This window comes from Dermacentor albipictus, unplaced genomic scaffold (assembly GCF_038994185.2).
Source record: "Dermacentor albipictus isolate Rhodes 1998 colony unplaced genomic scaffold, USDA_Dalb.pri_finalv2 scaffold_13, whole genome shotgun sequence".
Taxonomy (NCBI): Eukaryota; Metazoa; Arthropoda; class Arachnida; order Ixodida; family Ixodidae; genus Dermacentor; species Dermacentor albipictus.
In genome coordinates this window covers 11,997,236-12,014,711 of record NW_027225567.1, presented here as the reverse complement: position 1 = coordinate 12,014,711, position 17,476 = coordinate 11,997,236, and the positions used below count along the sequence as shown (strand labels likewise).

At 48.2% G+C, this 17,476-nt stretch overlaps 1 protein-coding gene across 1 annotated transcript in view; it reads left to right on the top strand.

Annotated features, from left to right (window-relative positions):
• Positions 1 to 17,476, top strand: part of LOC135915692 (bone morphogenetic protein 4-like) — a 447,782-nt gene that overhangs the window by 256,197 nt on the left and 174,109 nt on the right. The window contains exon 3 of the mRNA XM_065448822.2: positions 3,609 to 3,754. Coding sequence (XP_065304894.1) covers positions 3,609 to 3,754 — 146 coding nt within the window. The remainder of the gene's footprint in view (positions 1 to 3,608; positions 3,755 to 17,476) is intronic.

The window sequence follows — 17,476 nt, the reverse complement described above, 5'->3', positions numbered from 1 at the left end:
AACGTATAACATCCCTTTGCCCCTCCCCCGGTACAGGGTAGCCAACCGGAAATAATCTCTGGTTAACCTCCCTGTCTTTCCTTTGTCTTTTTCTCTCTCTTTCCCTCGCACACTTGCATGGTATGTGGATGGGATATAATATGGAGTATCCGCTGCCGATTACGACGCTGTCCTGATGTACGCTGTGCCTAGAGTCAGTGCTTAGCCCGCGACTCGATGATAATGTCCTCTCAAAGAAGTGAGGTCACGCTGCGTAGCTGGAACACGTCATAACAGCACATCGTCATCTGACCTATTTGGTATGCCATTTCTAACGTACTTCCTGATGCAGTAGTAACCTGCGTTCTGTCCGGCGCCAGCTGTGTGCCCGCGAGTGCTTCTTACACAGGCGCTTCTACTGCGTGGTGAATTTCGCCGCTGCATTCGTCTCTATGATCACTAAATATTCTCACCAGTTCCCCACATCCATTCCGAAAGAAGTCCACAGGAAAAAAAAAATTGCTCCCTTTGTGGTAGTGCGGGTTTGTCCCATGACTAAAACCATGACTCTTGAGATTAAGACTTGATCGTTGATGTAACAAATAATGTTCTCACTCGACAGTTAACTTTTACAAGATTTCTGGTCACTTTCTCGACAATTCCGTCCCATGCGTCCCTACAGTACCGTGTATATATATATATTAGTATTGTTTTTGCTTTTGCTTTTTCAATCTTCACATAAATAAAGGGGTTGCCTGCCGTATACCCTTATTTTATATGTACGTAGAGTGTGCGCAAGCGCTTCAGAAATTCACAGGCGGGTTTGTTATTGTGGAGTATAGTTTTTTACATGGTTCTGCAGTACTGTAAAATTAGGGAAATCTTTCTTATTACTTCATTGTATCTACAGCAGACAAAAAGAAGAAACAGAAATTAAGAAGAACGCAGATTAAGAGGTTTCGTCATATTGCTTTGTTTTAACTTTTTTTTCCTTTCTGCTTGCATTCACATTGGTTAAGAAGATCTAAAGAAAACACGGAAACACAGAGAGAAACGAAGCAAACGGCTAAGGTTGCGCATGGACTTGTTGGTGCGTCATATTAATTTCCATTGGCGTAGCTCAGCTTAGACGGGACGAAGAGACACAAAAAACACGCACACAGCGCTAACTTTCAACAATAGATTTATTTACGAGATGTGGGACCCTATAACGTAAAACTATTGCTATCTGTTTTTATTCCAATCTCCTGACCCAAATTTACGCAACCATCGACGCAAGCACCGGGCAGTAACCCGCAGCGTTGTTTGAAAAGCCCAATCAGACGCGCTCCTCGTTTGTAGGAGGTCACATTCTGTGCTTTCAAAGCGAATATCATTGCCTACATTCAGCAGTTTTTCTTATCTAATTGGCTGACAAGAGGCAAGGAGCACGCTCAATACGGGAAGGTTTCGATGGGGCTGAGAGGGCACAGTCAAAGGAGATAACTGGATGAGGGAGGAGGTGCCTGCGTTTGCGATTGGTCCGCTTCCCCTTTCTTCACTTGCCGTGGCTGGTCGAAAATCGCGGCGGCGTGCAACGGAAGGTTAAAAGATATCACGAGTACGGTTCTTCAGCAAAAAATTATTGGCTGAGGGATCTCGTGTACATGCCGAAAGGGCTCGATAACATTATACTGCCGCCCAATAACTCTTATAATAAACAAATAAATGCATGCTTCCCGGCAGCTCTGAGGAGCCAACGGGCAGCCATCTTCTTTTTCTTTCGGAACGGTGCAGTCTACGGTAGAGCACTGCACGGGCCGTTTATTCAGGCCCGGGCCCGGCCCGAGCCCGAAAGTGCTATGCGGCGGCCCTCCCGAACCTGACTTGGTAATTTCTGCCCGGGCCCGAAAGATTTGGGCCCGGCCCGGCCCTGCCCGGTTCGGCCCGTTAGTCCTTGAGTGTGAGCGAAGCATGGCCCGATTCTCGGCAATTGTGAAGATACCATCCACGACACAGTACCTTTTCTATAGATTTGACTGTGCCAGGAATTCGTCTGGCGATGTTGATAATAAACGAACAGGTAAAATGGAAAGAAATATTATATATTCAACCATTATACTCGTGCGTTAACGTCCGATATGAAAGCCTGTCCTTCATTTGCCAAATAGTTGCGCGGCAATATATATCGAATGAATAGGGCACTGCTCATGTGAACAATTGCGAACTTATCCTGAATATTGTATTTAAAAAAAAAGAATATTGCAACGTACAATGCCAGGACTCAAGTGAATAAACTTGTCTTCAAATTTATAGCTCTACAAAATATAAATTGATGACACGCAACGGTAACGCTCATATGGAACCACATTTACCGTGCAACAAGATATATTTGTTGCTTTATTACGCTTTATTTCACTGCCGGTTGATTCCAATGGTTGACTTTTCAGGCATCAATTTTAGTGCTGTGTTTCGATATATAAGTGAACGCGGACTGTGTCGGTTTTGTTTCAACATCTGGGCTATTCAGCGCAATGCAAGTATGACATAGACTGAGTCTTGCAAGTTGAGAAGCGATACCGCTCTTTTCACTCCTGGCAAACCAGTGTAGGGCTAGAAATAATACAAAGCAATGACCACGAAAACTGACACTTCGACAAATTAAAGTTTTCTACCTCGTGTTAAACATGGCAGATCGCATTCACTAACATTGAAATTTTCGGAACTCACTGTCGAACGCACAGCCATTTGCTGTGCATGCAGGACAAAGCTTGAGAAGGATGCATGCTGGCTTGACATGCGCCGTCCGCCAGCGTGCCCGACGTTGGAGGTCACGTGATCAAAATATAGCTAGAGCGTGAGCGGGGGGGGGTGCAAAATGAGCGCTCTCTAGGGGAGGGAGGAAGAGGAAAGCGCGTTTCTCATCCTCGGCCGTAGCGCAGGCAGTGCATCGCTGTCCACGCGGCTGAGCCCACGCTGTAGATGCTGTGGGGAACTCGCAACACTGAATCACATAGTATGGGACTGCGAGGAGGACAAGCCTCCTCCTAACCTGATGGCCTCTCCCTCACCTGAAGCATGGAAGGCATTGCTGCGCAGTTCTAGCGTGGACACCCAACTCCAGTCCATAGAATGAGCTGAAAAGGTCGTCATCAAACATCGATTGACGGCTTTCTTGTCCGCCTGGAGAAATCACGCCTAATCACCCCACCTAACGCTGACGAAATAAAGGTTTTCCTACTTACAGTAGGCAGTTTTCAAAAGTCGCTAATAGCATACCCGGCCTGTTACGGGCCTGAACGGGGCCCGTGCCCGACGCGAGCCCAAATCTCCTTGGCCCGAGCCCAGCCTGAGCCCGCAATAAAGATATCTTACCCGACTCGAACCCGGCCCGCGGGCCGTGCCGGGCCGGGCCCGTGCAGTGCTATAGACTCCGGCTATTCAGGAAAAAGTTTAGTTTTGTTCGGCATATTAATGCTCCTTAAACATATCACTTCGACGCGGCGAACTTTCGCGGTTTTGTGACGTCGCGTGACAGAGACGCAAAATTGGCGTTATTTTGTCATTTGCGTTGTAGAAGGAATAGAGTACATTTCTCTCTGCTACGATGGCCTCTCGTGGTGAGAATCTTTCCGTTCCCTGTCGTGCAGATAGTCCACTGCGCTTCTTCTTCAACGTGACACCCAGCGAATCTGCCAAGGAGGAAGTGCTGCAAGCCGAGTTCCACCTGTACAAGCTGCGCCCCAAGCACAGGGCTCCGGACAGGCTTGGGGATGCCAAGTCGCATCTGCTCGAGGTGAGGTCCAATTAGCTCACATGTCAGGCATCAATAACGTAACTCCCGAGTTCTTTCGTTAAAAGAAAGTTCTCACAATTCAGCACTCTTTCTTTAATTCAAGCAAATTATATGTTACATGTGCGTTTATCTTTTATAATATCAAATGAATATTGATAAACTGCATACTTTCGGATACAGTTTTGAGCACACGTCCAAGGTTCGAGCGTAATTAAGTGAACAGATAATAAAATCAAACTCTCAGAAGAATATTGTTTAATGCATATTGTTTTTTATTTCGTGGTGGCCTTTTTTCGCCGAGGCCCATATTTATAAAATTCTGTTGCGCTATATATTTGTTCGTTGGATGAAATTGCAGCCAATCCTGGTGGTGGACACCTTATTAGCTATACCCGCCGTGGTTGCTCAGTGGCTATGGTGTTGGGCTGCTGAGCACGAGGTCGCGGGATCGAATCCCGGCCACGGCGGCCGCATTTCGATGGGGGCGAAATGCGAAAACACCCGTGTAGTTAGATTTAGGTGCACGTTAAAGAACCCCAGGTGGTCAAAATCTCCGGAGTCCTCCACTACGGCGTGCCTCGTAATCAGTAAGTGGTTTTGGCACGTAAAACCCCAAATATTATTATTATTACCTTATTAGCTAAATCTGCCATCCAATGGCCAAGAGCACTTACGAACAAAAATCATATTGAATATGGGCCCGGATTATCACTGTTTTCAAGTTATCGTTGATCGCGCCTACTGTATCCGAAGCTTCTTGAGTGTTGTCACCTATTCCACCGAGAAGGAGGCGTTTCTGATCATACTGTGCCCACGTGGTAATACTGTTGTACTGTCGGCCAAAAAAGTAAACGTACCACGGCTTAGGTGGCCGGAGCGGATGCGGGACCACACCGGGGCGGTGCTATCGCGCTCCGCATAAAGGCCCTTAAACTTCGTAAAGTAGTGCCACGCTTTGAAGAATGCCGCCTCCTCCTCGCGCGCTCTGGCCGAGGCCGACCGCCGCGTCGCTATTGGCCTAATAGCATCACGTGGGCCCTCGCGCCGTGCATCAGCGCCATTTTTGCTCGAGAAGCGTCTACGGAGTGGCGAGGAGTGCATGTTGGCGCCGTTGCTACGCTCGAGCACTGTAGGCGGCGCCACGGTCGACGAGGGAGCGTGAAAGAGAGGAGAAACGAGGAGGAGGGAAGGCGGAGGAGGAGAGTGTCACTACTTTACGAAGTAAAGTAGTGACACGGCGAGAGCGCCCCTCGGGGCAGAGTAGTGACGGCGAGAGCGCCCCTCGGGGCACTCTCGCCGTCAGCGCACTCCGCGCGCTGACGGCGAGAGTGCCCCGAGGGGCGCCACCTTCGCCCTCACTCTCACGCGGGGCCTTGTCACGCTTGACAAATTTCTAGTGCGCCGTTCGGTTGCTCTGCTGCAGACGGTTACGACGAAGGGGACCGCGCATTCTCGGTAGTCCAGCACACGGCGCTATCGCAAAGTAGCGGACGGCAGCGGGGCATCAAACCGCGGCACTGAGAAGGGACGAAGACCCGTTCTGATTGTTGTTTTGCTTATATTCACATTATCTATAATATTAGTGCATGTCACCGGCGTATAGACGTCCGACTCTGGAGTTTTGCAAGACGTGTAGTGCCACCTGCCGGTGCGAAGAGGTAGTAATTGAGTAGTGCGAAGCCTTGCGACTCCCTTGCTAAGTTGCCTATGCAGCTAGCGACAGCGAAACAACAATTTAACTAGATTTTGGTCCATATTGCGAGTGTTTTGCGCATTTAACACCCAGACAGAGAGCCATGAATTTCTCCTCTAGTCGGACGCGCCGCCGAACTGCCATAAAGCGCTTGCTGGCTCACTCGCCAGACTGATGGTAAAAGCGACCCCGTCCTCGATAGCTCCGCGCGCTGCGAAGAAACACCGCAATCGACGCTACTGTTGTGTTGTAAATTTCCCTGAACGTGAAGGACTGAATAACAACGTTCAGTTTTACCGATTTCCATCGCGATCGTATGAAGGGGAAATGCGAGAGTGCTGGATACGGGCCGGTCCGTTCAATGTGTTGGGTAATAGAATTACTGCATTCGCTACAGCACAGCGGCTCGTATGAGAAAGCGCGATAATGTTGTTCTGCTGTAATTGTGTTGCGTAGCCCTGACGCAGGACCGGGGCAACCACGCGAAAACTCAAAGATCTGCAGCCGCCACTTCGTTGGCAACAGAAAAAGCAACGTTGCGAACGATCCTGCGTATGTGCCATCGATATTTTCCGTCCGCATTCGCCTGACTCAACAAGTGTAATGGAGAGATTTGGCACGTCAGTTTAACCAAACATTTTGGTTCGTTTATGAATTCAAAATCCTGTTCTAGAGCACCGTTGTATCACGAGCTCATTTCTAGTTTCGGTATTTTGTATGTCCTGCGCTGATACATGCAACAAGCACGTTTCGCAATGTGCTGAGCCTGCTCGACTGGGTTTTTCAAATGTGAGCAATAAGGTTGCTTTATGGAGCACTGCATGGATGAGTAATTGCGAAGTAAAGCGCGTTTGTAAAAAAAAAAAAATGTCGCGTTTATCTTTACATTTACTTGTGCGCGTGTGTTGCTTGAAGCGTCCGCGAAAAGTTCAAAGGTACTGAGTGACGCTGTAGCTCCTGCGAGACGGAAAGATGCGGCGCGCAGGCATCGTAGGAAGCTTACTTTCGTTATGTTCGCACGCTGTTTGCTGCTTGGAAAACGTTTTCTGTTTGCTGCCCTGAAAGAAGGCTATGGAAGGATTTACTCTCTGTAAATAATTGCGAGAGAAAACATTACGATAAGATGCATAAATATATAGGAGATCCTTAAGTCTTGTGTTCAGGACATTTTCAATATGAACCAATTTGAAATGCTTAGATTTTTATGCTGATAAACCTATAAACAAACCTGATGCTCTCTGTACTTGCGAGTTGCAGCACGCCGAAATAATACCTGAGACTTCTTTTATATTGTACACGCACTTCGCCCTGCTGAGCTTCCTTTCTGAAGTGTGGATGGACGGAAGAAGCTTTCGAGATCCTTGATTTTTAGGAAACCGGGTCTCAACACAAACGAAAGAGGAAGGTCCATTGTGTCCTTCGCTTGCGGACAGCTCTTCTTGCACTACTCAGTTCGCGCCAAGGCAGCGATGAGGGCGCTGGTAATGGGTTTTTCTGCAGCGCCGCCTGGCAGAGTCTGAGGTCTTACAGGCGATATAAGGCAAGTAGCCGCAACGGCGGCTACGGTGTAGCACGCTCTTTCAAGCCGGCCCGATAAGTTACAGGCGCTAAGCTTTACTGAAGGTACGGCTTTTTTGTCGAAATTATTTTCCGGCATTGTCTCCAGCAGTGGGTTTAATATTTATATCAGTGACGCCTCTGAAAACTGCTTTAATTATCTACTACAATGCGTAGGTCTTTATGAAACTTTACAGAAGTACGGCCAAGAAGAGATAATTGGGAAGATGAATCGTAATAACTATAGTCAGCCGTTAAAGTTTATTCACGGAAGCATTCCATTGCTTGAAGGGGTCCTCAGTGCAATGAAAGGTTGCTGTTGACCGCGATGGCTTGGCTTACTCGCCTTGGCATCGAGAGCGCTGCCGCTATTAGCCCCGAGAACGACCTAGCGGGGCGCTGCGAGCGCCGCTCGCATGAGGTCAGGACACGGACTCGCGCCTGTCGTCTGCTGCAGTATGGGCGGTGACCAGACACCTTCTGCAGTGTTTCCGTTTGTTCGTCCTCGTTCCCTGTGATTGCATACTGATGACGGGCCTCTCAAATATATATTTTACGATGTCTTCGTTTGCGAAAATGTAATCAAGGTGCTTATTTCCTGGACCACAATATATTTCTCAAAGCAACGCTATAGTGCCACCCGAGGGAGCTCAGGCAAGCCCGTTGCGGGTTTTTCACGTGCAGATCCAAATTTTGTAGCGGTATCTCACGCGAATAATAAAATCATAGACGCAAGAACATACACCATAAGAATCCAGTTAGGATTCCATACCCACCGTGGCGCAGCATGCGTGTCACAGTTAAGTGCTGGCTATACGCGTAGTGCACCATCTATACGCTCCTTACAGTGAAGTTTCACGGCGACAGCCGCGCCACCTGTAGCGTCGAAGGCGCGACTCTGGCACTGACACAACTTCAGTCGACGGCGTAGAATCCAGTGGCGCACGTGTTGTTGTTATGACCGCGTGTGATTCAAAACTTCTGAACCACGTGCGCCACCGTCCTGCATGTAAACGTTCTCATACCGCTGTTTTACGATGGCAAATGGGCAAGACATCGCAAACAGCCCAGGAAAGAAAGCGTGGGGGCGTCGGTACTGCTGCGTCAAAGGCTGTAACGGCCGCGCAGGGCTGCCTGCTCTCCGACTCTAGAGATTTCCTGGCCGGCCGTGGTTTTTGTGCTCGCGTTTCCTTCCTGGAGGATCGCACTAGAAAGTATTGTAGGCAGTAAACTGAAGTTTTTGGTCGAAAAAGAGTCTTGCCGGGCAGCCGACGTACATATTTTTGTAAATTCGCCATATCTTTGAGAACTATTTATTTTGCTGTACGAAGCGTACTGCGTTGTGGCTGCAGGTGATCCAGCTTGCACTGTCGCTGAGCGCTTCACGCTGTGCGGCTCTGCTTGGGTTCAGGTTGCCGGTTACGGTCACCCGAGTCTTGGCGGCCGGAGTGGCCCAAGGTCGTGCCGCGGCTTCGGCAGTTGTAAACAAAGTATCGCGGTTGATTGGCAGAACATAGCAGTCTAATAAAATTTTTCTGCAAGTTGTTTAAAAGAGCCTTTTAGTAATTCGAAAAGATATGGCGCCTATCATCCGTGGCCAATGAGGCCTTGCAAGCGTTTCAAAACAGCACAATGGAAGGACACGTTATGTGTACGGTAACTCAAATGGTTGGATAGGAACACCCACGCCTAACTCTTAATAAGCTCAGCCATGCCTGCACACTCAATTGAGCTGCTTGGTCAAATCATAATATGATAGTTGAGTGTACTCAGGCCAGCGATACGCTGTAGTAGTGTTTGCCTTGCTGGGAGTGACACTTCGCCAGCACAGTCACACCGGCGACTTCTTTCACGATGTGAACGTGCCTGGGAGGGTAGAGGTATTCCCCTATACGGCGAATGGCAGAGCGTATCCGACAGTCTAATCTTGAGTTTGGTTTGAAACTACACAGCAAAACTTGCACCATTTGTTCGTTTCAAAACAAGCATGAACATGCGATCACGTTGGCAGATTCGCGTGGGCAGCGTGAGTAGCGTAGTCCGTCAGTGTCAGTTTTAACGGAACGTGCCGCAAGAGGCGCTGATGAGCGCTGCTCGGACTCGCCGCCTGAGCAGTGTCAGGCGCGTATAGAGGCGCCGCTGATAGCCACCTAGCGGGCGCTTCCAACCGTACGCTCGAGAAGACAACCCTTTGCAGCTAGGATGGCTGAATTTCGCGGCTGTCATTTCTCATTTGTTCGGATGCCAGACTGCTTCTTCTGCGGTGACAGCTGTAGGGAAGACGCTGAACTCTGTTGGAGCGGGTGTGAACACGATGTTACCGGTGGTTGGGGCAACATGGTCCACATACGTGCCAAGTGCGTCCCGCAGACAAACGTCATGAACCCCGTTTACATGAAATGGAGCTCATGTTAACTCACCGCTAAATTGTGTTAAGTAATGCGATGTCTCGATCGTTTTTTTTTTAATTCTCTTGCCGTAATGCTGCTTCAGTACCTCAATAATAAGCACCTGTCGTTATTGCAGACTTGTATCTCAAACAAATCCGCATGGTGCGATGTCTGCACATGCTGTTGTGATCTTTCTGCCGTTTTATACATGTGACATCGGCGAATAAGCGCAGTCAAAGTCGCCTCAAGAAGAATAATTGCGAATTTATTGATGGAAACGCGTTCACTAGTGAACAAAGTCACCAAACGCACGGGTTAATGAAAGCGCGTGTAGCACTGTACCACCGGTGCAGTTCTACTGCGTACGCCGATGAACTGCCGTTCCCACTGCAGTTTTTGCCATCTTAAATTCCCCAAGGGAGCTACTTGGAAGCATACAAAGCTAAAGTGTGATCAACTTCTCAGTACTTCTTTTTTAATGTTACTAGAGAGAGAAGCCACATCATATATTTAAAGACAGAGCTGCGCCAGTCAAGGTAGATGAGCGCTGGCGGCAAGGCCGGGTTTAGTCCTCTGCGGCCGTAAGCATAATAAGAAAAAATTCCGTTGAGAACAAAATTCATGTGCAAAAAGGGACTACGTTATGAAAAAATCACTCAGTGTGGTAAGTCTGCTCAGACAGCATCGAGGTGGGATGACTTTCCAAACGTCACGTGAACTTTTCAGCAAAAATGGAACAAAAATACCATATGCAGCACCTATTAGCAAATATTGCCCTGAACTACCTATTTTCTAAACACATTTCCCCAAAAATCACAATATCTTAGATGCCCTCGGGCGAAAAGAATAAAGCTGTTAAAGAAGCACTTGCTTGGTATCATTCCGATAAGGCACCGCATGATTTATACCCTTTACAAACGATGTAGAGCAAAAACCTCGCACCTAAAAAAATCAGAAGTTATGCATGAAGCAACTAGCAACAGTTCAAGATGTGCGAAGCCACGCACAAAATAGATGCAAAAACATGAAGCGCGCGGCAGCTGGTGCAAGGATTTACCGGGCCGCATAAAGCGAACAATTTCAGTTCTTGCAATCTTCAGTAGCTTTAACATACAACACAATGCGCTCGTGCAGTCGTGCTGCCTAGCTAGCGCAACGCAGTAAACAAGCGGCAAACAGTATAAGCGGCAAACGGCATTCAGAACTTTAGCGAAATACCTTTCAACTGCATGCTGTACTGCAGCAGAACGTCATCGCTTATCCGTCTAAATATGATCGAGTGGAAAAAACACCGACACGACAAAGGAAAGGATGAGAAAAAGAAATTTCCCGCCGAACGGCGGCAATCTATTGCTCCCGTTGCTCCCGCTGACGAGATTCTGCGGTTGATGATTAGAACCGTATCGCAGGCGCGTTTTCGCCGGTATTTGAGCCCCCAACTCTACAACGATTCTTATTCGACATTCCTTGAAGCTTTGGCCACCCCACACATGCGAAGGGTGTTGCCTATTTTGCTCTGAAAACGTGAATAAGACAGAGAAGCACGATCAACGACGCAGCAAACTACGGCGCGCGGCTGGCTCCTTTCCCGGGTGTTCTGCGCAAGACCGCCACCAGTGGCGCGTCCATCGGCGCACACTACGCGTATATATGACTTCTACGACATTTATCTCGATTTTAACCCGCTAAAACATGTTTGCTCACGACGAGTAGTTCATGGTATGATATCGTTTTTTCGATTTCTTCACAGGAACGGTCGGCGGTAATACAAGGACTTAACTAACACTCTAGTTTATATTCTGCGAGCAACACATGCGTTTTAAATTGCTTCTCAAAATTAGGCCGTTCTTCACCGGCTAAATTTAGGTGGCGGTAACTTGAAGTGAAGCTGATTGAGTGTTAGAGCTGTTTGAAGCACATGGAAAGGGATGTACCAATATTTATTCCCTTTCCGTGCTGCTCGTTCAACTCACATGATCAATTTACTGGTGCTTCCTACTTGAGAAACAGACATGATGAATCTGTTTGGAGAACTGACACAGGCTGCCTGGGCCAAACATTTGAGTGAAATATGCCTTTTGGACTGTATGACTGCAGCCAGAAAGAAGCCGAAACTTCATTTATTAGTAGTGTGGGACATATTTAAGATAAAAATGTTCCCCAGTGGAAGTCAAAAGTCAAGTAAATTCGTGTGAGGCTTGTGGTGTCTTCTTTGTGAGGCGGGTACGCGAGGTTCTCGTTAATGTACTAACGAAGCGAATAGTTTTCAATTCGTATAATTAAACAAGGCAAGATTGATGCATGGTGAGGCAGAATGCGCTTGAATTTTCCTTTGCAAGGCAGCCTAAGCTGCGCTGTAGTTCCTCGAGTATGCTATATGCATTGTATAGAATGATGGGAGCTGCCAAGAGCTACTTCATGGTTTGAATTGGAAGTTGTAGCGAACTGCTGGGTTTCGCGAACAGTGCGTGCTTCACCATAATGACATTCGGTTGGTTCCACTGCTGGAGGACGTGCCATATTGTCGATAAAAGATAGTGAGGGCGACTATGACAGATTTCATCGCTTGCAGTTTATTCCTTCTCGATCTTAACCACGAAATTTTTTTCACGTCATTGCTGTTATGGCATTCATGAAGTATAGATATACTATACATGATGCAACGTCGTGTTAACAGCCAATGCGTTTCTGGGTGCCTGTTTCAGAGAATGGTGAAAGTAGTACAAAACCTTTTCACACAAAATGCGTGCCTAATTCTTCCTTTGAGGCCTTAGTACTGTTGCCACATTTGACTAAAACAACTCACCAGAGTAATAACAATCATGATGAAAGCTTCTCTGGGCAGTGTCCTTGTAACACGGATTTATAATGTTGACAAGAAATATCAAGGGTTTTCTTCCATATTAAATGCAATGTCTCTCATAGCTAAGTGCTAAGGCATGTTATGTGTTTAGCGAAGCATCATACACAACTTAGCGTGTTGAATTTGCAGACAAAATTTATGGACAGACACGGGGCATATATGCATTGCAAGACCAGTGGACCCCTTCAGGGGTATACGTAGCTTGCGATATCCAATTCGTAAATTTTCGGTACTCACAGGGTTTTCAAGGAAAAACTGCTGTTCAGGCATGGGCAGCAGAAGTAATCTGAAATATCTTTCAGTAAGTACGGTTCGTGCCGACAATACCCCAAGCATGCACGAAGGGAACGAGCGCGCGTGGCTGCCAAGGGAGCCAGAGTGAGCGGCGTCCTGGTCGTGACGTCACTCGGGAGAGGGCGCCACTCGAACTTCCCCTCTGCGTAGCCGCCGTTGCGGCTACTTGCGCGATGTTGCCTAAAAGCGAGCAGCGGTGGACGCCGGCAACATGCACTAATATGAAAGATAAGGTGAATATAAGCTAAACAACATTCAGAACGGGTCTTCGTTCCTTCTCAGTGCCCCGGTTTGATGCCCTGTCGCCACCCGCTACTGAACGACAGCGCCATGTGCTGGACTACCGGCGATGCACGGTCCCCTTCGTCGCGACCATCAGCGGCAGAGCAACCGAATGGTGCACTAGAAATTTATCCAGCGTGAGAGTGAGGGAGAAGTCTGGCGTCACTCGGGGCACTCTCGCCGTCAGCGCGCGGAGATAGCAGCGCCCGGATTGGCCCCGTAACCGCTTTGGCCTCCTAAGCCGTGGTCCGTTTACTTTCTTGACCGACAGTACATTCTCGAATGTTACATGAGCACTAGCGATTAATCTGGCCCCGTATTCAGAAAAAGCTCTTATACTAGAATCGTTCGTAAGTGCAAGTTCCAGCCACTCCTGATGCTATAGACGTAATATTAGCGAACGCGGCCAGTGCCACTGGCAAACAGCGCTTACGATCGAAAAACTTTTCACAGCAAAGCTGTGTATGCATGGCTAGGTTCTGATGAGAAATGTGTCCGTGGGCAAGAGCCGTGTAGAATGGAATATAAATATATATATATATATATATATATATATATATATATATATATATATATATATATATATATATATATATATATATATATATAGTCCAACTGTTTCCGCTTGGTGTTATCAGTCGCGGCGATCGCTTTGAATGTTATCATCTTATCGACCATTTTATGACGCTTCACCTCCATGACCATATATAAAACGTGGGATGGCCACGCTCCTTCGCTCCCATTCGAGGGTCGAAAAGTATAATAAAATGCAATAGTGTACCCGCCAATCGTTGACCTAGCACGTCCCGACGGTAAGTGGATTGTATCTTTCCTGTGAGAACGGTTTCAAATTTAGTGCTGCACGAACGTCAATGTGGTGACCACGCGTCACCGGTCGTGTATAGATTTAATGTGTGACAAGAACTTCTCTAGCACAACAGTACAACCGATGGCGGTCTACCGAAGCGACGACAAAGCTATACGGTCACTGTAGTAACGAATTAGACAAAATAAAGATGATAACAATCACAAAGTTACGTGTATATTTTTTTATTCAACCAATATAGCAATAACCATATAAATCACTATAGTTGTCAATATACTCATCCCAATATAGCCTCACTAGTTATCCTTCTTCACAGAGTGGAATGACACTAAAGTTTTCTGAATGCGACTCCTTGCTTTTTCCCGAGTCCGTGTTTCGTAACGTTGAATTTCGTCTTCTATTCTTCTCTTCTTATCCTGTTTCGCGCCAAGCGACTTGTCTTGGCGATAACGCGGCGGTGCGGTGCCCTCCGAGCCTCGTTCCAGCCAATGACGAAGAGCTAAAAGAACGAATGAAAGGCACCGTTAGAAAAATATACAGCTCGATGTGCCGGACTTGGAAAGTGGTGTTGCCTTAGCTTCCCTCAAGAATCCTTGCCTGCGAGAAGCTTCGTATTGAAAGGCACAACTTACAACGCAGTATTTCGGTTCGTCGTACTGCCGGTTTACGCTTCTATATATGGTGGATGCCCTTGTGGTTTTCCTTTTTCTCGCTTCCCAACAAATAGCGGCTCGCGACGACAGCGGTACTTGTGAAAGAAGCGTGCCTGTTCCTTTTCCCTCACACCCAAGCTTGGCTCGCGGCAACATTGCTCTTCAGCTACGAAAAAGAAGCTCGAGACGATGTCGTAATCTAGCTGCGTTGAAGTTCTTGCGCCTTTCAGCGGTTACATTTTACAGCCCTGTCCATCTACACAAATTGCTTGCTTGAACCGCTCAACTCCGCTCAGCTCCACTAGAGATGAGAAAGAGAGAGAGAGAGAAAAGATGACGAAAGGTAACGAAAATGACGATTATAAAAGAGTTCTACACGCAGAACCATAGGCAGGCGTTGGATCAAGGCGCGCCACATGCTCGAGCACAGACTATTGTTTGTTGAACTTGCGGCCTGCGTCGACTCTGTAGGGGGCACACTTCTCTGCGAGTTCGACTCCTTGATCCCGCGTGTGCGTAATGCTTTTCAGTCGTTCGCGTTTTTTTTTTCATTCTTCATATTGAAAAGCTTCAGCCGCGACACAGGAATCAACAGAGAGCGCAAGCAAAATGAAACGAAAGAAAACAAAAGTAACACCAAAGAGCTAGCTCGAGCGCGAGTTTGCTCTAACCACGTGGCGCCCGAAGCATGGCTGCGAACGACAAGTTGTATAAGCGGAAGAAATAAAAAGGAAATGCGACGCGGAAAAGTTCATTTCTATAGAAGGCGCGCATCGTTTTTTCTCGGCGGCCAAGTCGAGAGTGTTTGTCGTGCGTGTCTCATCCTCCTCCTTCTCATCCCACCCTTCTCCCTTCCGCTTCGTGCTGAGAAGTGTTTCGGCGGAAAATAGGACGCAGGGCGAGACCATAGATGGCTGTACGCTTTGTTCTCGCGCTTTAATAGAAGCATAAAGATTCGTACGAAGCAGCAAGAAGGCTTGCGGAAGCGGCAGAGTTGAGCGCTTAAAGGCACACACGCACGCGAGACAATGCACGCGCGGTGAGAAAGACAAACTGCCGTCGCCGCCGGGCGTCGACGAACCGAAGCGTAATCAGCATCACTGCGTGGTTCGAGTGTGCAAGTGGGGTACTCCGACCGGCGACGTAAAAGTTTCGCTCGGCGGCAAGCACGGAACCAAGCGGCTCGTGCCGCGAATAGGAGAAGGGCATGAAGAAGGGAGAAGTGCCCCGAAGTGGAGGAGAGTAAACCACTCGCGCCAGATGAAGTTTGGTATATAAAGGGGGGGGGGGGGAGGCGAACGCGTGAATTCGTCGCGCTCGGTTTTGGTTTCGAGTTTTGTTTCGTTCTTTAATTCACAGCTCCGCGGAGCGTAGAATGCAGGCTGGTGGGGACAGGCACAGACAGAGGGAGAGAGAGACGCGGGGCGAACGGACGGAAAACAAACAACCGCCGAGATTCGCCTAAGCGTAAGGCGGCGTCGGCGCGCGAGAGGACACTCGCCCGCAAGCAGGCTAACAAAAGAACGAAGCAGCGCCACTGCAGCCGGAGTTGAACAAACACTGGAGCCAGACAAACACTCGCGGCGGCAGAAGAAACAGTACCGCCTATGGGGAGGATGTAGTCAGAAAGAAAGGCGTGGGAAGCTGGGCCAGCGGATATATAGGGACGGCTAGCAAGCAAGCGTCTTTGGCCTAGAAGGCTAACAGGAAACAAAAGATTGCGCGCTGCCTCGATCTGCGACTCAAAGCGAACGGCGTCCAATCAGAGATGCGACAGGAGCCGATTGGCTGGCGACGGCAGCGATTTGCTTTTCGGGCGGGTGTTTATGGAGAGGGCTATCCGCCGGAATAGGAATGGATAGCTCACATAACCTGCGTTTGTGAGATACCTAGGGCACACAGACGAACCGTATACAGCGCGTACAATAAAAACTGTAGCGCATGCAGTGGTTCATGGTTCATACGAAGACGATTGTTAAAACGCTTGCTGCAGTGCAGCAACGTACACCCGTGAGCAAATGTATACGGACCAGCGATAGCGCGATAAAGCCGATTTTTTTCCTCCGCCTATGAATACAATTTGAAATTCAGGGCTGCAGACCAAACTTGCCATTGCGAACTTTCCATTGTACTTGTCTATTTCAGTTTATGCATGTTAACTGCAAAGGAATTCAATGTTTCCAGTGACCCTGTGGTCCGTATACTTTTGCTCATGGGTGTACATCGTACGGAAGTATGCTCTTCAGAAGGAAAAATACCATTAAACGCGCTTATTCGTCCAGAGGGAGAACATTGACTGTGTACTTGGGAATATACCATTGTCACGAAACATTGCAGTACCATAGGCCACGAGACATAGTAATCAACAATTCTACCTATCGAATATTCGATCGAATATGAGAGACGGCAAATTACTTTGGAAAGTGTTCATTTTGAACTTCTCCAACAATCTGGTTGCTGCTCCGCAGTCGAGTAGTAACTGTTACAAAAAAGGGATGAGCGTAGCACACTCATATCGAATGGCCATTCCCTAAGTGCCAATTACCTCTTGAAGATTCGGAGCGAGAGCCCGAGCATCGGCATACTATGCTATGGCGAGTTTTACGTGGCACTCGTAGTTGCGTTGCTACCGACTAGCCCCAATGTCCAGTATTGTTGGAATGTTTCCACCAATGCTTCGAAATTTGTGCCGCTCACAAGATAGCGAGCAATAATAACAGGATAAAGATGAAAAGCAACATGAGACGCGACTGAGGAAGCGGGAGAACACCGTCGGCCGACTATAGTGTCCTGAAAGTGACAGGCATCTTTTGTCGCTCGCGCACGTCGCGCAAGCTCTCCTGTGCTTGATGCCGCTATCGAGCGCTTGGAAGGCGCTCAACCATCAGATAAATTCTCGCATGGGTGGGCAGGAAGAGGGAGTGCTGCTGTGGCCGCACATCTGCAGTTTAGAACGTGTGCGCTGCATTTCTGTGGCGGCTGTGGCACCATGCGCTTCCGTCTCCAAACGAGCGTCCAAACCCCGGTTGTCTGAAATCGCGCGCTCTCTGGCACACGGCGCAATAAAAATGGGGCACACGAGAGAAGCGGCGCGTGTGTCCCATTGTTCGCTCTGCGAATGTCTCCTAATCTAACAATGCGAGCTTCACCGCACGACCGTTGCG